A 26437-nucleotide genomic window follows, 5' to 3' on the forward strand; every position below is an offset into this window, starting at 1 on the left:
ATGATGCAGTCAAAGATGGAAGAAGATACTAATAAATCTAACACACAGCGTGTCGCTTGTTGGGTCGAGCAAAATCTTAATATTTTCAAGTAACTAATTAATATTTTCAACTGTTTGAGTTGTAGTGGATTTGTCAGTCAGTTTTTCATAAAAAGTTCATCATCATCTCAACCGTCACAGAATGGTATAGGCATAGGGTATGAGAGGTATAGGCCATAATTCACCACGCTGACCAAGTGCGGATTGGCAAACTTTACACCTTTGAGAACATTATGGAGAATCCTCAGGCATGCAGGTTTCCCCACGATATTTTCTACTACACCGTTAAAATAAGTGATACTTACTTAATTGCTTAAAATGCACATAGCTCCGAAATGATAGACAGGAGGATAGATAGGAGTCCAGGGTTCGATCCCAGGCCGTGTGGGCCTGGACTCCCGAATAGGAGACTTATTTTTTAACCAAGAGGTACCTACTAGGCTATCACCGTTTTAAAATAGTAAAGTAATCTTGCCAATTATTTCATAACAGATGATGCCCGAGACTTCGACCGATTTAGATTTTTTAAATACCCCATGGCAAGTCTTTGCTTTTCTGCGATGAAAAGTTGCCTATGTCAATTTTTGAGACGCATGCTACCTCTGTACCAGAATATAATCAGTTAATAGAATCAGTTAAACGGATGGGCTATTAAGAATCCCGTGGGAACTCTTTGATTTTCCGGGATAAAAATAATCCTTCCCCGGGATGTAAGCTAACTCTGTATCTTTCATCAAAATCGATTAATTTGTTAGGCTGTTAATAGCTAGCAGACAGACAGACACACTTTCGCATTTATAATATTGGTAAAGTATGTGTAATATGGATACTGAAATCTCCCGGTTTTGGAGTTAGGTACTTATAGAAAGTAGATTAATTTGATATTTTGTGCTTAGCACGCGTCGTCGGTTGAGTATGTTACTGACATTAGAAAAACAATTGTTCTTTGCTTGTTGTTTTCGTATTTATAGTCAGCCTATAGTGACGTATGTGGTAAACCGCCCAAAACTTCATGTGAGTACAGTCACTTCATATAATTAAGTATATCTAAATAAATTTAAAATATAAGAAAGCCCTTTTTAGTGTATTGAAAAGGATTGAACTTACAAAATACATAATTTCAAACACGACATCCAAACGTCATAATAGGAAATCCAGTGCTCACCTTCCATCTTCATCATCTGGCTTATTTCATTTTTTGAGAAGTATTCAGGAACACAAATAGTCCAGTCACTTTAGGGGAAAAAAGGGGCCAAACTCGGAATTTGAAATAATAAGCTGGAAACTCGTGTATAGCTTCATTTTGGTCTTCCAAAAGTTTTCTCAAAAGTTTCATATTATCTCGTGTCTGGTCGTAAGTTATTCGAGGTCAAAGGTCACGAAAATCGGTTTTTCGCAATTATCTACGTTTCTATGGTTTCAATGACTTCAACTAAACTAAGGTTAACTAAGGTTATCTAAAGGTAGTAATTATTTTGGTAAGAGATTGAGTAGCTACTTAGTACCTAAGATATTTAATAGTGTAGACTGTAGATTATGGTTAAGAATAGAACAAAAGGTCAGCGAAGGAGTCCTTAAGAAGAAACTAAAAGAAATATTTATTAGGGAGTACATCGCTGACTGACTTTATAGTGGAGTAAATAAAGCAGTAAAATAGCCAATTTTAGGAAGTCCTCAGGAACTGCTCCGATTTTGATGTTTTTTTTTTTGTATTATTAGTAAACTGTTAACATTAGAGGCTAGTTAAAGGCACGGCTTATGACATTATTGAGCGCTAACTCGCCAACAAACTGCGGCGCAGTTTGGCGAGATATACCTAGTCTATAAGGATTTTTTTGTCTTTAAAATTTTTTTTAAAAAAAACGCCTATTATAAAAATTAAAGATAAAAAAAAATTGGAATAAATTTTGTCCTAACTTTTTTCCATGCGCTCAACCCTTTTCGAGATAGAGGGTAGAGAGCATCCAGCGCTGAAGTATAGGTTAGTGTGGTTACATACTGTAATACAAGGTCAACCGAGAATCTCGGTGGATAATACCTTGTATTCAGTTACTAAATCATTATTTATTTATTCACAAGGTATATATAGGTATATTATATAGATATATAATAACTGTATATAATATTGTAGGTAGTATAATTAGCTCGAACAAATACGTACCTACTCAGCGCAGGAAACTTTATATTGTGTACTTAGTGATGACAGAGACAGGGCGTATGGCGCTTATTCAAAATTATAAATATTTTGTCTTATTACAGATAAAATGGCTCCTTTTGCAACAGAATCGCCTCCATACAAAGAAATCGAAGATCCGTTTCCGAAGCTTGTGCCCCCACAAGCGGCTCCGAGAAAATACGAAATAATGTACCATAATGTGCTTGTATTTTCCTACCTGCATATAGCAGCACTGTATGGAATGTATCTATACTGTACCGAGGCTCAATGGAAAACATTAATTTTTCGTAAGTATTTAAATAATAGTGTCTGTCTAATTACAACTAAGAGGGAAAAATAGCGACAAATTGTAAAAGAAATAGATTGCATATCCCCGCGATTAACTAAAATTTAAATTTTAATTATAATCGACGTGTGCTGACTGTTTATAATAATTTTATACGTTAGCCCCATTTTCTTCTATGGAGGTTCACGTAGCAGAAAACATAGGACTATAATTTGGACTACATCAATAATAATACAGATTTTTTCATCAAAAAATAATACGTTTAAACGACCCACTCGTAATCTAATACAAAATTTACTAGAACTCTCTCTCTAACACTCTCTATAAAACTGTTAGGTTAGTATTTACGCCATAGACTATTGAAAGTGCGCTGTTAAGAGGGCTCTCTCCGTCACTCGTTTCCACTCGTTTCCACTCGTTTCATACAATCGTAGTTCCAATTTCATTTGAATATTAAGCAACCTAAGTCCATGAAATTTTGCAGACATATTCTAGAAACCAATATCTATGTCTGTGGTTTTCCAGATTTCTGTTAAAATATTCGGTTTCAAAGTTACGCGGTCTTAAAATTTTCATACAAATCTTGGAGCCCCTGTAATTTTAAAACTGCATATTTTTAGAAAAATCTAAAACACCACATGCACAGATATTAGTTTCTAGAATATGTCTGCAAAATTTCATGGACTTTGCTTGCTTAATATTCAAATGAAATTGGAACTACGATTGTATGAAACGAGTGGAAACGAGTGACGGAGAGAGCCCTGTTAACCCTTAATTTTACAGACAGAAATTAAGAGGACAATGTGATTGACCTGTCACTCTCTCCTTTAGCCTGGTTTTAGTCAGATCTCTCTATCTATATATAGATAATCATAAGGTACAGACGTAAGCTCGTTTCACAAAGAGCCATACGGACAAAAAGTCGTAGACTTTCACAACGCCAGTTTCTTGAAAAATGTTCTACATTCACAGTTCTCCCACAGAGAAGCAAGTAACCATAAGCGTTAGCGTACATAATATTATGTAGGGTTAACATCCTAACCAACGCACACGAACCATGTTTACCCAATGTTTCTGCCGCGTGTAACTTCAAAACAAGAAAGAATTAGGCATCTACTATAAGCTATCTACGGAGAGAAGTTAAGAGTGTTGAACCGGCATGAGCTATTCTTATGCCATTTTGCCCCCCTATATTTTATTAAACACTGCATTTATGTAAAACATGTATATACTACTTTGTAGAATATTTCCTGTTTTATTAAATTGACAGACAACATTTTGCAATTTATTCATAGTTTATCTTTTATTGCCTAAAATACCAAAAGACTATTACTGAATTTTGGATTTCGTGTCATCTTTGACGTTCACTACATCAAAAGTTACTTGGTCGATTCTCACAAAGAGATATATTTACCAAAGAAAAGGTCCTGAACTAATAAGATGACAGAACCAAATCTTTCGTTTGGCATTTTTTACATTATAAAAATTCAAACAAAAAAGTCATAATTTCATAAAACTACAGACACATAAAACTGTCATTTAGGTGGGTTATTTTCCTTCATTTATAAATAAAACTAAGTACTCATTAAAGAAGAACATATTTGCAATATAAACAGAAAAAAAAAATTTAAATTTAATTAATATTTGTTTCCAAAAAATAATCTTGAAACACACTACAAAACCGTGCAACAAGCAATAGTAAATTGAACTAGGAAATTAGTATCGGCCGAGGCCTCTCCGAGAACGGACGTAACGCTTGTTTGCTTAGCAATTGTTATCGGATTATTTACGATTTACCTGAAATTGTAGTGCGACTATCACTTCTCAATACTAGGTATTTTTAATACTCGCTATTTTTTCTTAAAGATAGATTAAAACTTTTTGTATATTTTTAAATTGTGTTTATATGATGCTGTAAGGAATTGCATTCCTAAATCCTGGTGATCCCTCGGGATTTTAAAGGATCATCCGTTTAGATGTTTTTTACGTGGTACAGAAATGCGTTGCATCCCGGGGATGGGCTATTACGGATAGGCTACTTTTGTCCTGGAAAATCAAAAGTTCCCACGGGATTTTTAGAAACCTAAATCCACGCGGGTGAAGCTGCGGGCATCAGCTAGTTAATAAATAAGTATTGCCTCGAGCAAATAGCTGCATTGGTATCTATTGTTCCCTGTCATTGAGAGGGAACAATTTAATTTTCAAAATTTGAAAAAATTTGTAAAACGCGATTTTGGTAGAGAATAGATCAATGCCTATCAGAGCAGTGGCATTGATCTATATTTTTAATAATTTCTAAAAAATAAATTTTTAACTGTTTAAATTTTACATGGGTTTCACATTTATTTCAAGAGCTTTTATAAATATGTAAAACTCAATACTCAAGGTTTCATTATACCGTTTGTGATAAGGAAAACCATGTTTTTAAATAAACGGAAAGTTGAATTTTGTATAATTAGTTATTGACTAGAATTATAATTTTTCAGAATCAAATATTCTTAAAGGCTTATAGTTTTACAATTATTACCGGCTGACAATGCTATATCCCAATAGCCTTGCTATTTGTCCTAGCCGCTAAATAAAATTTTGATGATTCATCGTCCTTTTATGGCATTAGCGCGGTTTCTTGTATTCCATTATGATTTCTTTTTTTTCATTTGCATAATAGCATTAGTTTATTGTCTTTTACAGCATTAGTACGGTATTTTGTATTTAGATTTTGGTTGTATACATTGTACACTCTACCATAACACCTGAAACAATAGGATAATTACTATCATTTGCACGTGGTCATCCCTCGTGGATCTTTATGATGGTTTTATTTTTGAACTAGCTATTACCCGCGGCATCGCTCGCGTGATTCAAGGTTTTAATAATAATTGAGGTTTGTTACAATATTTTATGCAATGCCTAAGTTATTTTATCATGTGTTTTAGCATGCTATCCTGCGGGAACTATTTGTTTTTTTTGAAAGGAAAAGTAGTCTATAATACTTTTTCCTCGACTATGTCTATGCAAAACAACCGGCCAAGTGCGAGTCACACTCGCGCACTAAGAGTTCCGTACTCGGCTATTTTTTCCAACATTTTGCACGATAAGTCAAAAACTATTATGCATAAAAATAAATAAAAACCTGTTTTAGAATGTAGACGTAAAGTCCTTTCGTATGATACCCCACTTGGTATAGTTACCTTAGTTTGAAAATTGAAACATTTTTTTTTTAATTCGCAGTTTTCAGATTTATTCCTGTACTTGTGCTGTAAGACCTACCTACCTGCCAAATTTCATGATTCTAGGTCAACGGGATGTACCCTATAGGTTTCTTGACAGACACGACGGAAAGACAGACAGACAACAAAGTGATCCTATAAGGGTTCCGTTTTTGCTTGAACCCTAAAAAAATGACGTCAATTCATAGCTCTGTTGTGGCGTTATTGAATGACAAATGCGTGAAAAATAGTATGCTATCCCGCGAGAAGTGTTCATATAATATTTTTCGGGAGAAAAAGTTGCATTTATTACTTACTAGCTGATGCCCGCGACTTCGTTCGCGTGGATGTAGTTTTTTAAAAATTCCGTGGGAACTCTTTGATTTTCCGGGATAAAAAGTAGCCTATATGCTAAACCAGAGTATAATCTATCTTTATTCTAAATTTCAGCCCAATCCGCCCAGTAGTTTTTGCGTGAAGGAGTAACAAACACACACACACACACACTCACATACAAACTTTCGCCTTTATAATATTAGTGTGATGTGACTAGCTGATACCCGCGACTTCGTTCACGTGGATGTAGGTTTTTTAAAATTCCCGTGGGAATTTTTTGATTTTCCGGGATAAAAAGTAGCCTGTGTGCGAATCCATGGTATAATCTATCTGCATTCTAAATTTCACCCCAATCTGTTCAGTAGTTTTTGCGTGAAGGAGTAACAAACATACACACACACACACACATACATACAAACTTTCTCCTTTATAATATTAATGTGATTAGATTCTCAGCTATGTCTTTGCAAAAAAAAAAGCGTCCATCCGTAACTCTGTTGCGGCGTTATTGAATGACGAATGCCTGAACGATAGCATGCTATCCTGCAGGAACTGTTTGGTTTTTAGAGAGAAAAGTAGCTTATTTCACTTTTTAGATTCTCCACTATGTCAGTGCAAAAAATGCCGTCAATCCGTAGCTCTGTTATGGCGTTATTGAACGACAAATGCGTGAAAAATAGTATGCTATCCCGCGGGAAGTGTCCATATTTTTCGGCAGAAAAAGTCTCATTTATTACTTATTAGGTTTTCAGCTATGTCTTTGCAAAAAAAAGCGTCAATCCGTAGCTCTGTTGCGGCGTTATTGTACGACAAATGCGTGAAAAATAGTATGCTATCCCGCGGAAAGTGTTCATATTTTTCGGGAAAAAAGTTGCATTTATTACTTATTAGGTTCTCAGCTATGTCTTTGCAAAAAAAGCGTCAATCTGTAGCTCTGTTGCGGCGTTATTGAATGACGAATGCCTGAACGATAGCATGCAGGATTGCAGGAACTGTTTGATTTTTAGAGAGAAAAGTTGCTTATTTCACTTTTTAGATCCTCCACTATGTCAATGCAAAAAATTGACGTTAATAAATAGCTCTGTTGTGGCGTTATTGAACGACAAATATACGAGAAAATAGTATGCTATCCCGTGGGAACTGTTTGTTTTTTCTGGAAAAAGTAGCATATATCACTTGCAAGGTCTTCAACTATGTTTACGCAAAAAAATGCCGTCAATCCGTAGCTCTGTTGCGGCGTTATTGTAGGACAAATGCGTGAAAAATAGCGTGCTGTCCCTTGGGAACTGTTTGTTTATTTTGGAAAAAAAGTAGTCTGTATCACTTGTTATGTCTTCAATTATGTCTGTGCAAAAAATGCCGTCAAACCGTAGCTCTGTTGCGGCGTTATTGAACGACAAATGCGTGAAACACAGCGTGCTATCCTGGGGAAACTGTTTGTTTTTCCGGGATAAAAAGTAGCCTATGTCCTTTCCCGGAAAATATCCTAAGTTGGTACCAAATTTCATCAAAATCGGTTCAGCGGTTGAGCCGTGAAAGCGTAGCAGACAGACAGACAGACAGACAGACACACTTTCGCATTTATAATATTATTATACTATATATAGCTCGATTACCACTCACTCACTCATTGACATAATTGTTCTCCTAGAAAGAGAAGGAAAATGATATAATGATGTAGGGGAGATGTGTTCGGGTGGGGGAGTCAACTGGGGAAAAATTATGACATTTCGGAAAAACAAGATGGCGGCCTTCGTCATTTTTGCAGCTCCTTTGTTTTTTAAGGGACTCCTTTCAAACTCGCAACTATTAAAGAATGTAGTAAACGGTTACCAGAAAATGTGGAAAAAATTGGAAAAACAAGATGGCGGCCGAGCCGTAGCGTTTCAAAATTTTTAATTTTTCGACCCCGAACCGCGGCGTCACAGATCCGAAACGGGGTAATCGAGGATAATTATTTTTTCTGGTTTTGCCCACGATTATCCTGTATTTTGACAAAACGGGAGTGGTTTTTAAAAATTCAAGATGGCGGCTGTCATGGCGGCCATTATGTTAGAGGTACGAAAAAACGCAATTTTAAAAGTTAAATATCCCAAGGTTGGCAACATCGGAGCGATTCGGCTTCTATGAAACGATTGTACGTATAGACTCGAGGTATGGATTGGTGGGAAAAAAATTCCCCATTTTTAGGGAAAATTCTAGATTTTCGGGAAAATGTAAAAAATCGAAATACGGACTTTTCACAAAATCCGAGTATGAGCGATTACGTGTTTTGCTCGTACAAATGACATTTGGTTATTTTTGTCGCCGGAGACTGGCAACACTGGAATTTATCAAAGTAAAAGTGACTTTCGACACGGTCTTTTTCACGGTATCCCCTTTCGCGTGGGTGCGAGCGAGAGGAGAGATTGAAACGTCATCGGGAGCGGTATATCCTGTAGTTAATAGGAAAATTATGAAACCGTATAAAATATTTCTGTAAAACGAGTTGGCGGCCATTTTGTATTTTTTTTCATTTTTCGAAATTTTGAACACGTTTTTGAGGCAGTTGGCAACATTTTGGAAAGTCAATATGTATGAATCGATTGTGTGTCTCGGCTGGCAGTATGGAGATATGCAACCGGTGTTGCCACTTTTGGGGAGATTTTCGAGATTTTCAACTAAGAAACTCCTGTAAAATTTTGTATGAAAATTTTTTTTTTCACTGATGGTGTCGTATAGAAAACAAAAACTTAGTAAGCCAAAATTATGGAGACAGCTGATGATTGAGGTTTTCGAAGACGGGTGAAGGGTCCGCTTGAGGTATTGAAGATAGGTGGGGGGTGCTCGAGCAAATATCATTAATGACGTCATCCAATTGCCAAAAAGCTGAAAAAAAATTTAAAATGGCGAAAAAAAGATGGCCGCCATACAAATTTCGCCGGCGTCCAGCTCGGAGGGTATAAAAGATGGAGGTGCGGTTTCTTGGCAAAAGAGGATCAAGATCGAAAGGTTTACTCGATGAATAGAAAAAAAATTCAAAATGGCGGAATTTAATTTTCCATACATTTTGTATGGCGAATATTGAATGCCTCATTCTCCTAGAAAGAGACAAGAAACGATACGATGATGTTTGGAAGATATGTTCGGGTGCGGGATGGGAGTCGGGAAAAATTATGACATTTCAAAAAAAACAAGATGGCGGCCTATATGATTTTTGTAACTCTTTTGTTTTCCAACCGATTTCGTTGAAACTCACAATCTTTGAAGAAAGTACCAAACGATTAATAGAAAAAGTGGAAAATTTTGGAAAAACAAGATGGCCGCCGTACAAATTTCGTCTGTGTCTATCTCGGAGGCTATAAAAGATGGAAGAGTGGTTTCTTGGCAAAAGATGATCAGGGTCCGAAGGTCTACTCGGTGAAACAAACTCTGCATGCTCGCGGACCACTTTAGTGGTCCGCGCACCCACTCACCCTACTAAATTATTATCCTAATTTACAAAAAAATAATATGGATATCGTTTTCAGGGGTTTTCAGGGTGCTGATTTTGATAATGACATTTATTTTCAAATCCAAGATGGCGGACTTACATTTTCTACAAAAAATAGAAATGCCTGTCATTTTATGGGGTTTTTCGGGGTGAATTATGTATCTTAATAAATCAATTTGGTTTTATATAATAAAGATAACCTTACCACGTCACGTGAGCTGCTTTAGCAGCTCGCGCACCGAGCAAAAACTAGTATATATATATAATATAGCTCAATTACCACTGACTCATTGACATAATTGTTCTCCTAGAAGGAGACGGAAAATGATATAATGATGTAGGGGAGTTGTGTTCGGTTTCGGGAACCCTCTGGGGAAAAATTATGACATTTCAGAAAAACAAGATGGCGGCCGACGTGATTTTTGCAGCTCCGTTGTTTTCCAACTGATTTCGTCGAATTTTGCTAACTTTGAAGAAAGGAGTAAACGATTAATGGGAAATGTCGAAAAAATTGAAAAAACAAAATGGCGGCCGAACCGTAGCGTTTTCAAAATTTTGATTTTTCGACCCCGAACCGCGGCGCCACAGATCCAAGACGGGGTAGTCGAGGAAAATTATTTTTTCCTATTTCGCCCACGATTATCCTGTATTTTGACAGAAAGGGAGTGGTTTTTAAAAATTCAAGATGGCGGCTGTCATGGCGGCCGTTTTGTTCGAGGTACGAAAAAACGCAATTTTAAAATTCGAATATCTCAAAGTTGACAACATCGGAGCGGTTTGGCTTCTATGAAGCGATTGTACGTATGAACTTGAGGTATAGATTGGTGGGGAAAAATTACCCCATTTTTTAGGGAAATTTCAAGATTTTCGGGAAATTGTAAAAAATCGAAATACGGACTTTTTGCAAAATCCGAGTATGAGCGATTATGTGTTTTGCTCGTACAAATGACATTTGGGTATTTTTGTCGCCGAAGACTGGCAACACTGGAATTTATCAAAGAAAAAGTGATTTTCGACGTGGTGTATTTTCAGGGGCGATCGTTTCACGTGGGTGCGAGCGAGAGGAGAGATTGCAACGTCATCGAGAGCGGTATATCCTTTAGTTATTGGAAAAGTTGTAAAACGATGTAATTTATTTACCTGCAAAACGAGTTGGCGGCCATTTTGTATTTTTTTTAATTTTTCGAAATTTTGATCACGTTTTTGAGGCAGTTGGCAACATTTTGGAAAGTCAATATGTATGAACCGATTGTGTATCTCGGCTGGCAGTATGGAGATATGCAACCGGTGTTGCCACTTTTGGGGAGATTTTCGAGATTCGAGACTAAGAAACTCCTGTAAAATTTTGTATGAAAAATTTTTTTTTCACTGATGCTGTCGTATAGAAAACAAAAACTTAGTAAGCCAAAATTATGGAGAGAGCTGATGATTGAGGATATTGGAGACGGGTGAAGGGCCCGCTTAAGGTATTGAAGATAGGTGGGGGGTGCTCGAGCAAATGTCATTCATGACGACATCCAATTGCCAAAAAGCTGAAAAAAAATTCAAAATGGTGAAGAAAAGATGGCCGCCATACAAATTTTGCCGGTCTCCAGCTCGGAGGGTATAAAAGATGGAAGTGGGGTTTCTTGGCAAGAGATGATCAGGATCCGAAGGTCTACTCGATGAATAGAAAAAAAATCCAAAATGGCGGAATTTTTTTTTCCATACATTTTGTATGGCGAATATTGAATGCCTCATTTTCCTAGAAAGAGACAGAAAACGATACATTGATGTATGGGAGATATGTTCGGATGCGCGATATGAGTAGGGGAAAATTATGTCATTTCAGAAAAACAAGATGGCGGCCTATATGATTTTTGCAACTCTTTTGTTTTCCAACTGATTTCGTTGAAACTCGCAATCTTTGAAGAATGTAGTAAACCATTTATAGAAAAAGTGGAAAATTTTGGAAAAACAAGATGGCCGCCGTACAAATTTCGTCGGTGTCTATCTCGGAGGCTATAAAAGATGGAAGAGTGGTTTCTTGGCAAAAGATGATCAGGATCGGAAGGTCTACTCGGTGGAACAAACTCTGCATGCTCGCGGACCACTTTAGTGATCCGCGCACCCACGCACCCTACTAAATTATTATCCTCAACTACTCTGTTTTTAAAAATAATAATGTGAAGGTCGTTTTCAGAGTTTTCCAGGGTGCTGATTTTGATAACGACATTTATTTTGAAATCCAAGATGGCGGGCGTGCACTTTTTAAGAAAAAAATTGATATAGGTGTCGTTTTATGGGGTTTTCGGGGTAATTTGTGTATCTTAATAAAAAAAATCGGTTTAATACAACTCATAAACCTAACCACGTCACGTGAGCTGCTTTAGCAGCTCACGCACCGAGCAAAACACTAGTTATACTATATATAGCTCAATTACCACTCACTGACTCACTCACTCATTGACATAATTGTTCTCCTAGAAGGAGACGGAAAATGATATAATGATGTGGGGGAGTTGTGATTGGATTCGGGAACCCTCTGGGGAAAAATTATGACATTTGAGAAAAACAAGATGGCGGCCGACGTGATTTTTGCAGCTCCGTTGTTTTACAACCGATTTTGTTTAAACTCGCAACTATTTAGGAAAGTAGTAAACGGTTAATAGAAAAGGTAGAAAAAATTGGAAAAACAAAATGGCGGCCGAGCTGGAGCGTTTTCAAAATTTTCATTTTTCGATCCCTAACCGCGGCGCCACAGATCCGAAACGGGAAATTGAAACTTATAATTTTTTTCTGGTTTCGCCCACGATTATCCTTAATTTTGACGGAATGGGGGTAGTTTTTGAAAATTCAAGATGGCGGCTGTCGTGGCGGCCATTATGTTAGAGGTACGAAAAAACGCAATTTTAAAAGTTAAATATCCCACGGTTGACAACATCGGAGCGATTCGGCTTCTATGAAGCGATTGTACGTATAGGCTCGAGGTATAGATTGGAGGAAAAAAATTACCCCATTTTTTGGGGAAATTTCAAGATTTTCGGGAAATTGAAAAAAATCGAAATACGGACTTTTCGCAAAATCCGAGTATGAGCGATTATGTGTTTTGATCATACAAATGACATTTCGGTATTTTTGTCGCCGGAGACTGGCAACACTGGAATTTATCAAAGAAAAAGTGATTTTCGACACGGTCTTTTTCACGGTATCCCCTTTCGCGTGGGTGCGAGCGAGATGAGAGATTGAAACGTCATCGGGCGCGGTATATCCTGTAGTTAATAGGAAAATTATGAAACAGTGTAAAATCTTTCTGTGAAACGAGTTGGCGGCCATTTTGTATTTTTTTTAATTTTTCGAAATTTTGACCACGTTTTTGAAGCAGTTGGCAACATTTTGGAAAGTCGACATGTATCAATCGATTGTGTGACTCAACCAGCAGTATCGAAATATGTAAACGGTGTTGCCACATTTGGGGAGTTTTTCGAAATTTTCCCCAAAAACTCCTCCTGTAAAATTTTGTATGAAAATTTTTTTTCCACTGATGGTTTCGTATAGAAAATAAAAAAAAAATCGAGGAAAAATTTGGAAATAGCTGATGATCGAGGATGTCGGAGACGGGTGAAGGGTCCGCTCAAGGTATTGAAGATAGGTGGGGGGTGCTCCACCAAATGTCATTCATGACATCATCCAATTGCCAAAAAGCTGAAAAAAAATTCAAAATGGCGAAGAAAAGATGGCCGCCATACAAATTTCGCCGGCGTCCAGCTCGGAGGGTATAAAAGATGGAGGTGCGGTTTCTTGGCAAAAGAGGATCAGGATCCAAAGGTCTACTCGATGAATAGAAAAAAAATTCAAAATGGCGGAATTTATTTTCCCATACATTTTGTATGGCGAATATTGAATGTCTCATTCTCGTAGAAAGAGAGAGAAAACGATACAATGATATTCGGGAGATATGTTTTGGTGCGCGATATGAGTAGGGAAAAATTATGACATTTCAGAAAAACAAGATGGCGGCCTATATGATTTTTGCAACTCTTTTGTTTTCCAACCGATTTCGTTCAAACTCGCAATCTTTGAAGAAAGTAGTAAATGATTATTAGAAAAAGTGGAAAATTTTGGAAAAACAAGATGGCCGCCGTACAAATTTCGTCGGTGTCTATCTCGGAGGCTATAAAAGATGGAAGAGTGGTTTCTTGGCAAAATATGATCAGGATCCGGAGGTCTACTCAGTGAAACAAACTCTACATGCTCGCGGACCACTTTAGTGGTCCGCGCACCCACGCACCCTACTTTATTAACCTCAACTACCCCGTTTTTACAAAAAATGATATGGATGTCGTTTTCAGAGTTTTCCAGGGTGCTGATTTTGATAATGACATTCATTTTTAGATCCAAGCTGGTGGACATGCACTTTTTAAGAAAAAATTGATATGGGTGTGGGTTTTATGTGTTTTTGTGGTGAATTGTGTATCTTAATAAATAAATTTGGTTAAATATAATAAAGTCAACATAACCACGTCACGCGAGCTGCTTTAGCAGCTCGCGCACCGAGCAAAACACTAGTACTATATATAGCTCGATTACCACTCACTGACTGACTCATTGACATAATTGTTCTCCTAGAAAGAGACGGAAAATGATATAATGATGTAGGGGAGTTGTGTTCGGTTTCAGGAACCCTCTGGGGAAAAATTATGACATTTCGGAAAAACAAGATGGCGGCTGACGTGATTTTTGCAGCTCCGTTGTTTTCCAACCGATTTCGTTGAATTTTGCAATCTTTGAAGAAAGTAGTAAACGGTTAATAGAAAATGTGAAAAAAATTGGAAAAACAAGATGGCGGCCGAACCGTAGCGTTTTGAAAATTTTGAATTTTCGACCCCGAACCGCGGCGCCACAGATCCAAGACGGGGTAGTCGAGGATAACTATTTTTTCGTGTTTCGCCCACGATTATCCTGTATTTTGACAGAACGGGAGTGGTTTTAAAAAATTCAAGATGGCGGCTGTCATGGCGGCCGTTTTGTTCGAGGTACGAAAAAATGCAATTTTAAAAGTTATATATCTCAAAGTTGGCAACATCGGAGCGATTCGACTTCTATGAAGCGGTTGTACGTATAGATTCGAGGTATAGATCGGTGGGAAAAAATTACCCCATTTTTAGGGAAATTTCAAGATTTTCGGGAAATTGTAAAAAATCGAAATACGCACTTTTAGCAAAACTCAAGTATGAGCGATTACGTGTTTTGCTCGTACAAATGACATTTGGGTATTTTTGTCACCGGAGACTGGCAACACTGGAATTTATCAAAGTAAAAGTGAGTTTCGACACGGTCTTTTTCACGGTATCCCCTTTCGCGTGGGTGCGAGCGAGAGGAAAGATTGAAACGTCATCGGGCGCGGTATATCCTGTAGTTAATAGGAAAATTATGAAACCGTGTAAAATCTTTCTGTGAAACGAGTTGGCGGCCATTTTGTATTTTTTTTAATTTTTCGAAATTTTGATCACGTTTTTGAGGCAGTTGGCAACATTTTGGAAAGTCGACATGTATCAATCGATTGTGTGACTCAACCAGCAGTATAGAAATATGAAACAGTGTTGCCACATTTGGGGAGATTTTCGAGATTCTCCCCAAAAACTCCTCCTGTAAAATTTTGTATGAAATTTTTTTTCCCACTGATGGTTTCGTATAGAAAACAAAAAAAAAAATCGAGGAAAAATTTGGAAATAGCTGATGATCGAGGATGTCGGAGACGGGTGATGGGTCCGCTCAAGGTATTGAAGATAGGTGGGGGGTGCTAGACCAAATGTCATTGATGACGTCATCCAATTGCCAAAAAGCTGAAAAAAAATTCAAAATGGCGAAAAAAAGATGGCCGCCATACAAATTTTGCCGGCGTCCAGCTCGGAGGGTATAAAAGATGGAAGTGTGGTTTCTTGGCAAGAGATGATCAGGGTCCGAAGGTCTACTCGATTAATAGAAAAAAAATTCAAAATGGCGGAATTTATTTTTACATACATTTTGTATGGCGAATATTGAATGTCTCATTCTCCTAGAAAGAGACGGAAAACGATACAATAATGTAGGGGAGATGTGTTTGGGTGGGGGAGGCGAGTAGGGCAAAAATTATGACATTTCAGAAAAACAAGATGGCGGCCTGTATGATTTTTGCGACTCTTTTGTTTTCCAACCGATTTCGTTGAAACTCGCAATCTTTGAAGAATGTAGTAAACGATTAATAGAAGAAGTGGAAAATTTTGGAAAAACAAGATGGCCGCCGTAAAAATTTCGTCGGTGTCTATCTCGGAGGCTATAAAAGATGGAAGAGTGGTTTCTTGGCAAAAGATGATCAGGGTCCGAAGGTCTACTCGGTGAAACAAACTCTGCATGCTCGCGGACCACTTTAGTGGTCCGCGCACCCACGCACCCTACTTTATTAACCTCAACTACCCCGTTTTTACAAAAAATGATATGGATGTTGTTTTCAGAGTTTTCCAGGGTGCTGATTTTGATAACGACATTTATTTTTAAATCCAAGATGGCGGGCGTGCACTTTTTAAGAAAAAAATTGATATGGGTGTCGTTTTATGGGGTTTTCGGGGTAATTTGTGTATCTTAATAAAAAAAATCGGTTTAATACAACTCATAAACCTAACCACGTCACGCGAGCTGCTTTAGCAGCTCGCGCACCGAGCAAAATACTAGTTATACTATATATAGCTCGATTACCACTCACTCACTGACTCATTGACATAATTGTTCTCCTAGAAAGAGACGGAAAATGATATAGTGATGAATGGGAGTTGTGTTCGGATGGGGGAGTCAACTGGGGAAAAATTATGACATTTCGGAAAAACAAGATGGCGGCCGATGTGATTTTTGCAGCTCCGTTGTTTTCCAACCGATTTCATCGAATTTTACAATCTTTAAAGAAAGTAGTAAACGGTTAATAAAAAATGTGAAAAAAATTGGAAAAACAAGATGGCGGCCGAACCGTAGCGTTTTGAAAATTTTGAATTTTCGACCCCGAACCGCGGCGCCACAGATCCGAAACGGGAAATTGATAATAATTATTTTTTTCTGGTTTTGTCTAGGATTATCCTGAATTTTGACAGAATGGGAGTAGTTTTTAAAAATTCAAGATGGCGGCTGTCATGGCGGCCATTATGTTAGAGGTACGAAAAATCGCAATTTTAAAAGTTAAATATCTCAAAGTTGGCGACATCGGAGCGATTCGGCTTCTATGAAGCGGTTGTACGTATAGACTCGAGGTATAGATTGGTGGGGAAAAATTACCCCATTTTTCGGGAAATTTCAAGGTTTTTGGGAAAATGTAAAAAATCGAAATACGGACTTTTTGCAAAATCCGAGTATGAACGATTACGTGTTTTGCTCGTACAAATGACATTTGAGTATTTTCGTCACCGAGGACTGGCAACACTGGAATTTATCGAAGCAAAAGTGATTTTCGACATTGTCTTTTTTCAGGGACGATCATTTCGCGTGGATGCGAGCGAGATGAGAGATTGAAACGTTATCAGGAGCGGTATATCCTGTAGTTAATGGGAAAGTTGTAAAATTATCTAATTTGCTTCTGCAAAAAGAGTTGGTGGCAATTTTGTATTTTTTTTAAATTTTCCGATATTTTGATCACGTTTATGAGGCAATTGGCAACATTTTGGATAGTCGACATGTGTGAATCGACTGTGTGACTCAACCAGCCGTATCGAAATATGTAAACAGTGTTGCCACATTTGGGGAAATTTTCGAGATTTTCCCCAAAAACTCCTCCTGTAAAATTTTGTATGAAATTATTTTTTTTCACTGATGGTTTCATATAGAAAACAAAAAAAAAAATCGAGGAAAAATTTGGAAATAGCTGATGATCGAGGATGTCGGAGACGGGTGAAGGGTCCGCTCAAGGTATTGAAGATAGGTGGGGGGTGCTCGACCAAATGTCATTCATGACGTCATCCAATTGCCAAAAAGCTGAAAAAAAATTCAAAATGGCGAAGAAAAAATGGCAGCCATACAAATTTTGCCGGTCTCCAGCTCGGAGGGTATCAAAAATGGAAGTGTGGTTTCTTGGCAAAAGAGGATCAGGATCCGAAGGTCTACTCGATGAACAGAAAAAAAATTCAAAATGGCGGAATTTAATTTTCCATACATTTTGTATGGCGAATATTGAATGTCTCATTCTCCTAGAAAGAGACAGAAAACGATACATTGATGTATGGGAGATATGTTTGAATGCGCGATATGAGTAGGGGAAAATTATGACATTTCAGAAAAACAAGATGGCGGCCTATATGATTTTTGCAACTCTTTTGTTTTCTAACCGATTTCGCTGAAACTCGCAATCTTTGAAGAATGTAGTAAACGATTAATAAAAAAAATGGAAAATTTTGGAAAAACAAGATGGCCGCCGTACAAATTTCGTCGGTGTATATCTCGGAGGCTATAAAAGATGGAAGAGTGGTTTCTTGGCAAAAGATGATCAGGATCTGAAGGTCTAATTGTGAAACAATCTCTGTATGCTCGCGGACCACTTCAGTGGTCCGCGCACCCACGCACCCTACTAAATTATTATCCTCAACTACTCTGTTTTAAAAAATAATAATATGAAGGTCGTTTTCAGGGTTTTCTAGGGTGCTGATTATGATTATGACATTCATTTTCAAATCCAAGATGGCGTACTTACATTTTTTAGAAAAAATAGAAATGGGTGTCATTTTATGGGTTTTTCGGAGTGAATTGTGTATCTTAATAAATAAATTTGGTTTTATATTATAAAGTTAACCTAACCACGTCACGCGAGCTGCTTTAGCAGCTCGCGCACCGAGCGAAACACTAGTTATTATACTATATATAGCTCGATTACCACTCACTCACTCATTGACATAATTGTTCTCCTAGAAAGAGAAGGAAAATGATATAATGATGTAGGGGAGATGTGTTCGGGTGGGGGAGTCAACTGGGGAAAAATTATGACATTTCGGAAAAACAAGATGGCGGCCGCCGTGATTTTTGCAGCTCCGTTGTTTTCTAAGGGACTCCGTTCAAACTCGCAACTATTGAAGAATGTAGTAAACGGTTAACAGAAAATGTGGAAAAAATTGGAAAAACAAGATGGCGGCCGAGCCGTAGCGTTTCAAAATTTTTAATTTTTCGACCCCGAACCGCGGCGTCACAGATCCGAAACGGGGTAATCGAGGATAATTATTTTTTCTGGTTTCGCCCACGATTATCCTGTATTTTGACAGAACGGGAGTGGCTTTTAAAAATTCAAGATGGCGGCTGTCATGGCGGCCGTTTTGTTAGAGGTACGAAAAAACGCAATTTTAAAAGTTAAATATCTCAAAGTTGGCAACATCGGAGCGATTCGGCTTCTATGAAGCGGTTGTACGTATAGACTCGAGGTATAGATCGGTGGGAAAAAATTACCACATTTTTAGGGAAATTTCAAGATTTTCGGGAAATTGTAAAAAATCGAAATACGCACTTTTAGCAAAATCCGAGTATGAGTGATTACGTGTTTTGCTCGTACAAATGACATTTGGGTATTTTTGTCACCGGAGACTGGCAACACTGGAATTTATCAAAGTAAAAGTGATTTTCGACACGGTCTTTTTCACGGTATCCCCTTTCGCGTGGGTGCGAGCGAGAGGAAAGATTGAAACGTCATCGGGAGCGGTATATCCTGTAGTTAATAGGAAAAATATGAAACCGTGTAAAATCTTTCTGTGAAACGAGTTGGCGGCCATTTTGTATTTTTTTTAACTTTTCGAAATTTTGATCACGTTTTTGAGGCAGTTGGCAACATTTTGGAAAGTCAGTATGTATGAATCGATTGTGTATCTAGGCTGGCAGTATGGAGATATGCAACCGGTGTTGCCACTTTTGGGGAGATTTTCGAGATTTTCAACTAAGAAACTCCTGTAAAATTTTGTATGAAAATTTTTTTTTTCACTGATGGTGTCGTATAGAAAACAAAAACTTAGTAAGCCAAAATTATGGAGAGAGCTGATGATTGAGGGGTTCGGAGACGGGTGGAGGGCCCGCTTGAGGTATTGAAGATAGGTGGGGGGTGCTCGAGCAAATGTCATTCATGACGTCATCCAATTGCCAAAAAGCTGAAAAAAAATTCAAAATGGCGAAGAAAAGATGGCCGCCATACAAATTTCGCTGGTGTCCAGCTCGGAAGGTATAAAAGATGGAAGTGAGGTTTCTTGGCAAGAGATGATCAGAATCCGAAGGTCTACTCGATGAATAGAAAAAAAATCCAAAATGGCGGAATTTTTTTTTCCATACATTTTGTATGGCGAATATTGAATGCCTCATTCTCCTAGAAAGAGACAGAAAACGATACATTGATGTATGGGAGATATGTTCGGATGCGCGATATGAGTAGGGGAAAATTATGACATTTCAGAAAAACAAGATGGCGGCCTATATGATTTTTGCAACTCTTTTGTTTTCCAACCGATTTCGTTGAAACTCGCAATCTTTGAAGAAAATAGTAAACGATTACTGGAAATAGTGAAAAAATTGGAAAAACAAGATGGCCGCCACACAAACTTCGTCGGTGTCTATCTCGGAGGGTATAAAAGATGGAAGAGTGGTTTCTTGGCAAAAGATGATCAGGATCCGAAGGTCTACTCGTTGGAACAAACTCTGCATGCTCGCGGACCACTTTAGTGGTCCGCGCACCCACGCACCCTACTTTATTAAGCTCAACTACCCCGTTTTTACAAAAACTGATATGGATGTCGTTTTCAGAGGTTTCCAGAGCGCTAATTTTGATAACAACATTTATTTTGAAATCCAAGATGGCGGCGTGCACTTTTTAAGAAAAAAATTGATATAGGTGTCGTTTTATGGGGTTTTCGGGGTAATTAGTGTATCTTAATAAAAAAAATCGGTTTAATACAACTCATAAACCTAACTACGTCACGAGAGCTGCTTTAGCAGCTCGCGCACCGAGCAAAACACTAGTTATTATACTATATATAGCTCGATTACCACTCACTGACTCACTCACTCATTGACATAATTGTTCTCCTAGAAGGAGACGGAAAATGATATAGTGATGTAAGGGAGTTGTGTTTGGTTTCGGGAACCCTCTGGGGAAAAATTATGACATTTCAGAAAAACAAGATGGCGGCCGGTGTGATTTTTGCAGCTCCGTTGTTTTCCAACCGATTTCGTTGAATTTTGCAAACTTTGAAGAAAATAGTAAACGATTAACAGAAAATGTAGAAAAAATTGGAAAAACAAGATGGCGGCCGAGCTGTAGCGTTTTCAAAATTTTGATTTTTCGACCCCAAACCGCGGCGTCACAGATCCAAAACGGGGTAGTCGAGGATAATTATTTTTTCGTGTTTCGCCCACGATTATCCTGTGTTTTGACAAAACGGGACTGGTTTTTAAAAATTCAAGATGGCGGCTGTCATAGCGGCCATTTTGTTCGAGGTACGAAAAAACGCAATTTTAAAATTCGAATATCTCAAAGTTGGCAACATCGGAGCGATTCGGCTTCTATGAAGCGATTGTACGTATAGACTCGGGGTATAGATTGGAGGAAAAAAATTACCCCACTTTTAGGGAAATTTCAAGATTTTCGGGAAATTGTAAAAAATAGAAATACGCACTTTAAGCAAAATCCGAGTATCAGTGATTACGTGTTTTGCTCGTACAAATGACATTTGGGTATTTTTGTCACCGGAGACTGGCAACACTGGAATTTATCAAAGTAAAAGTGATTTTCGACACGGTCTTTTTCACGGTATCCCCTTTCGCGTGGGTGCGAGCGAGAGGAAAGATTGAAACGTCATCGGGCGCGGTATATCCTGTAGTTAATAGGAAAATTATGAAACCGTGTAAAATCTTTCTGTGAAACGAGTTGGCGGCCATTTTGTATTTTTTTTTCATTTTTCGAAATTTTGATCACGTTTTTGAGGTAGTTTGCAACATTTTGGAAAGTCAATATGTATGAATCGATTGTGTATCTCGGCTGGCAGTATAGAAATATGCAACCGGTGTTGCCACTTTTGCGGAGATTTTCGAGATTTTCAACTAAGAATCTCCTGTAAAATTTTGTATGAAATTTTTTTTGTCACTGATGGTGTTATATAGAAAACAAAAACTTAGTAAGCCAAAATTATGGAGAGAGCTGATGATTGAGGATATCGGAGACGGGTGAAGGGCCCGCTTAAGGTATTGAAGATAGGTGGGGGGTGCTCCAGCAAATGTCATTCATGACGTCATCCAATTGCCAAAAAGCTGAAAAAAAATTCAAAATGGCGAAGAAAAGATGGCCGCCATACAAATTTCGCCGGTGTCCAGCTCGGAGGGTATAAAAGATGGAAGTGTGGTTTCTTGGCAAAAGAGGATCAGGATCCGAAGGTCTACTCGATGAATAGAAAAAAAATTCAAAATGGCGGAATTTATTTTTCCATACATTTTGTATGGCGAATATTTTATGTTTTATTCTCCTAGAAAGAAACAATAAACGATACGATGATGTTCGGGAGATATGTTCGGGTGCACGATATGAGTAGGGAAAAATTATGACATTTCAGAAAAACAAGATGGCGACCGACGTGATTTTTGCAACTCTTTTGTTTTCCAACCGATTTCGTTTAAACTCGCAATCTTTGAAGAATGTACTAAACGATTAATAGAAAAAGTGGAAAATTTTGGAAAAACAAGATGGCTCGCGGACCACTTTAGTGGTCCGCGCACCCACGCACCCTACTTTATTAACCTCAACTACCCCGTTTTTTACAAAAAATGATATGGATGTCGTTTTCTGAGTTTTCCACGGTGCTGATTTTGATAACGACATTTATTTTGAAATCCAAGATGGCGGACATGCATTTTTTAAGAAAAAAATCGATGTGGGTGTCGTTTTATGGTGTTTTCGGGGTGAATTTTGTATCTTAATAAATCAATTTGGTTTTATATAATTAAATTAACCTTACCACGTCACGCGAGCTGCTTTAGCAGCTCGCGCACCGAGCAAAAGCTAGTTATAGTATATATATAGATAAAACAATACTTTATCCAACTAAGAGAGGACTGAGTTTTCGGGAGCTATGTATAGTACGTGACAGGTCGAGATGGCAATCGAGGTATGAGGCCGGGGACGTTCTGCACACCCGCACGTCACCCGCGCTATCCCGCACCGGATTAGCCCAGGGATTGTGTGGGTGTGCGGGGCGTCCTCACCCTGATTGCCATCACAACCTGTCACGTGTTGTGTTGCGTATTTGTTTGTTTATTGGCTCATCGATTCACTTATTACTGCCAAACTGCACATTAAATTTTGATAAATGAGATCTCTCTTTCGCTTCGCTTTACCATTCCGTGTGTTAGAGGCTATATTGTCATATGTCATAAAATTTTCCGATATGTCATAATTAAAAGAACTTATCATAATCAAAACGAATGTAAGAGATATAACCTACAAAACCCAAAAAGTATATTGAAATTGGTTTACCTACACATGACATGAAAAAGAAATGTATATCGAGAAAAAATAAACTTGAAATAGATGGATCGAGTTTGATATCAAATCATAGCAGTTACTATGAAAATTTCGAATACATGTATATAATAATTTATACATATTCAAATATAAATCAATCATCTGCGGTGAAGTCTTTAAAAGTAGTTGGTGGGTTTTTGTACTTTTAGTTTTGAACTTTATCTTATTTTGTTTTTGTATCCCTAGCTTACTCGTGTAGCAATGCACTTATTTTTGATGAATAAATACCTACTCAAGTGTAACATCTGCATTTTTGTACCTGTTAATCCCTTTCATTGTACTGTCCATTGTCTTGCGCTTACGGTAAGTACGATTTAGTACTAACAATAAAATTTGAAAAGATTGTAAAGGACCATAAATAAATAAAAAATGCTCAATGTCTTTATGAGTATTAGCATTGCATTATATTTTTGATAATTTTGCAAATTAAATATTTAAGACTGTTTAAATTTTAGACGGATTTCACATTTATTTTATCCTTTATAAATATATGTGTGAAAATTATTATAGTAGGTGTAACTATTTATACTGTGCATGATAAGGGAACCATATTTTCGTAAATATGTATAAGGAAAGTTGAATTTTGTATAATTTCTTGACTCTCTTATACTTACACAAGTATATAAAAGATTAGTATTAAGTACTGACTACTGTAAGTACTTATAAGTTTTATTCACTCGTACTTAATCTATAAAGACAATACACTGTTTTAAAAAACATCATTGTTTTGAAAAAAACGACAAACTAACACCACATACTTAAAAATATTGAAAAAATAATCTGTTTGAAAATCGTCTAGGATCAAAACGGTTTGTTATAAACTAAACTGCGCTGGGTACGTCCGTTCACGGAAACAAACAAAGAACCTCGGGTAAATACCTAAACTTGTGTTCCAGGCTCATGCTTCAACGCTCTTAATATAGAGCTCTCTCTGTTTCGTTATCCCATACAAATGGTACAAAAAAGTCGGTGGGCGCATTTTGAATCACAAAGGAACGTTTTCCGTACTAATTTTTAAACGTAGTTTTTTGTGATTTTTTATATTTTAGATACCTAACGGATACATACCACGATAAATTTAGTATTTTCACTGCCGATATTTTGACTCAGTTGTATTTTTGTGGTTGGTTGTTATTCGAAATGGTCAACGACCACTGACTTTTTGTTTTTGTTATTTGGAAGGGATTACGAAACAGAAAGAGCTTATTAATTTCTCTCCGTGGACACAGTATAGGAAGGTCACTGTATAATAATTTGTTCCGCACAGAGCACTCGCTGCCACTACTGGCAGGCATGGGTATGACTGCCGGCGCACATCGGCTGTGGTGCCACCGCTCTTACAAGGCGAAAATGCCTTTACAAATCATACTCATGCTGTTGAATTCAATGGCTGGCATGAACATGGTGTTGCATTTCGCGCGGGACCATCGATTGCATCATAGGTGAGGTTTTCCTTAATTGCTACGTTGGTCTAGAGTCTAGACTCTAGACTCTAGACTCTAGACCGACGCGGCTGTTCAGTGAATCTGAAGGAGATCAAAAATCTGAAAGACAAATGCCCCTTTTTCGCTAAGGTTAGCCAATGTGATAAATACTATTAAAATACTTATTTAATAACTAAAACATAATTGCTGGCTCACAAAATGTGTGAAAACCTCCTGAGTAGAAAGCCAAAATAAAAGAAATTCGATCAACATTGTTTATTTTTTAGCGAAACAATAATAACTTATAAAACTATGGTTTGTTTTATTACAACTTGATAACAAAAGTTCGTCCAAGTTCTGTGTACAAACTAGTGCTTGTTTTTTTAAAATAAAAGTATTTTAAATGCAAAATTGGGTTTGTCTTCAATTTTGACTAACTCTGGTACCTACAGAGATAGTTTGCATTCTAGAGACGAATTTAAGCTAAATATCTCAGAAAATCAAAGAGTTCCCACAGAATTTTTAAAACCTAAATCCACGCGGATAAAGTCACGGGCATTATCTGGTACATAATAACTAATGTATCTTTAACTACCTTTTGGTAATAAAGTTAGTTTTTTAACAAACACAAACCGACATATTAGTACCTAAATACATAAATCAAAAACATGACATACCTAGGTATACAAAGCTCATACAATTGTGTTTCAAAAATGTGAAGAAAAATTCGTAAGCGTGTATGTGTGGGACGTAAATAAATAAATTCATTTTATTGTAGGTCAGCGACCCCTATAAACATGGCTTAAACTTAGTTAAACATAGATAAAAAATTGTTGAAATGCAAGTGTAAATTAATAATTTATAACACCCCAGACAAGTGAAGGTTACAGTAACTAGAAAAGAGCTGATAACTTTCAAACGGCTAAACTGATTTTCCTGGATTATAGCTAAGAACACTCTCGATCAAGCCACCTTTTAAACAAAAAAAACTAAATTAAAATCGGTTCATTAGTTTAGGAGCTACGATGCCACAGACAGATACACAGACACACAGATACACACGTCAAACTTATAACACTCCTCTTTTTGGGTCGGGGGTTAAAAAAGTGGTTTAATCTACACATTATATTTTATTATAGGTACAGCGATACTGACGCTGATCCCCACAACGCTACGCGTGGCTTCTTCTACTCGCACATTGGATGGATTATGGTCAAAAAGCACCCAGAGGTGTTGCGAAGAGGAAAACTCATCGATATGTCGGATTTGTACGCCAATCCTGTACTGAGGTTCCAGAAGAAGTGAGCATCCAATCAAACAAATACAAAAAATAACATAATCTTTCTTATTTGCCATCTTACACTCTGTGTGTACTTTCAGGTATACTATCCCATTAATAGGGACCCTCTGCTTCGCGCTACCAACAATCATCCCCATGTACTTCTTCGGAGAAACCCTCAACACGGCGTGGCATCTCACGATACTCCGGTACACAATCTTTCTCAACTCTGTATTTTTAGTCAACAGCGCTAGTCATTTGTGGGGCAACAAACCTTATGATAAACAAATCAAACCAGTACAGAACTACGCAGTGTCTTTCTTGACGTTTGGAGAAGGATTTCACAACTATCATCATTCGTTTCCTTGGGACTACAGGACGGCTGAGCCGGGCAACAATTGGTTGAATGTCAGCGCTAAGTTCATAGATTTCTTCGCGTGGATCGGTTGGGCGTACGACCTTAAAGCGGTTCCAGAAGATTTTGCGCACTCGAGAGCAAACAAAGCTGGTGATGGCAGTGACTTGTGGGGATTCAAACGTGATAATAATTTTAAGATTGAATAAATTGTGGTGATATTTGGAGGTTCGTTTTTAATTTACTGGCTGAGATTTTGAACCATTCTAATAAAGCTAAGCTGTCACTCCCCAGATACAGTCAAAAAGTTCAGCATTCAAGGCGAAT

At 37.5% G+C, this 26437-nt stretch overlaps 1 protein-coding gene across 1 annotated transcript; it reads left to right on the top strand.

Moving 5' to 3' along the window:
• The first annotated feature begins 964 nt into the window (after nucleotides 1-964).
• LOC123877340 (acyl-CoA Delta(11) desaturase-like) lies at nucleotides 965-26437 on the top strand. Its single transcript, XM_045924000.1, has 5 exons — nucleotides 965-1053; nucleotides 2299-2502; nucleotides 24320-24494; nucleotides 25616-25777; nucleotides 25857-26437. Exons 2-5 carry the CDS (start codon nucleotides 2304-2306, stop codon nucleotides 26317-26319), a joined length of 999 nt encoding a protein of 332 aa, XP_045779956.1. The 5' UTR covers nucleotides 965-1053; nucleotides 2299-2303; the 3' UTR covers nucleotides 26320-26437.

This window comes from Maniola jurtina, chromosome 23 (genome assembly GCF_905333055.1).
Source record: "Maniola jurtina chromosome 23, ilManJurt1.1, whole genome shotgun sequence".
Lineage (NCBI taxonomy): Eukaryota > Metazoa > Arthropoda > Insecta > Lepidoptera > Nymphalidae > Maniola > Maniola jurtina.

Excerpts from the sequence above, each read along its gene's own strand:
- LOC123877340 (XM_045924000.1), top strand. The coding sequence starts at position 2,304 with ATGGCTCCTTTTGCAACAGAATCGCCTCCATACAAAGAAATCGAAGAT. Across the intron at positions 2,503-24,319 it reads ATGGAAAACATTAATTTTTC|AGCACTCGCTGCCACTACTG; the intron begins GTAAGTATTTAA and ends TGTTCCGCACAG. Across the intron at positions 25,778-25,856 it reads GTACTGAGGTTCCAGAAGAA|GTATACTATCCCATTAATAG; the intron begins GTGAGCATCCAA and ends GTGTACTTTCAG.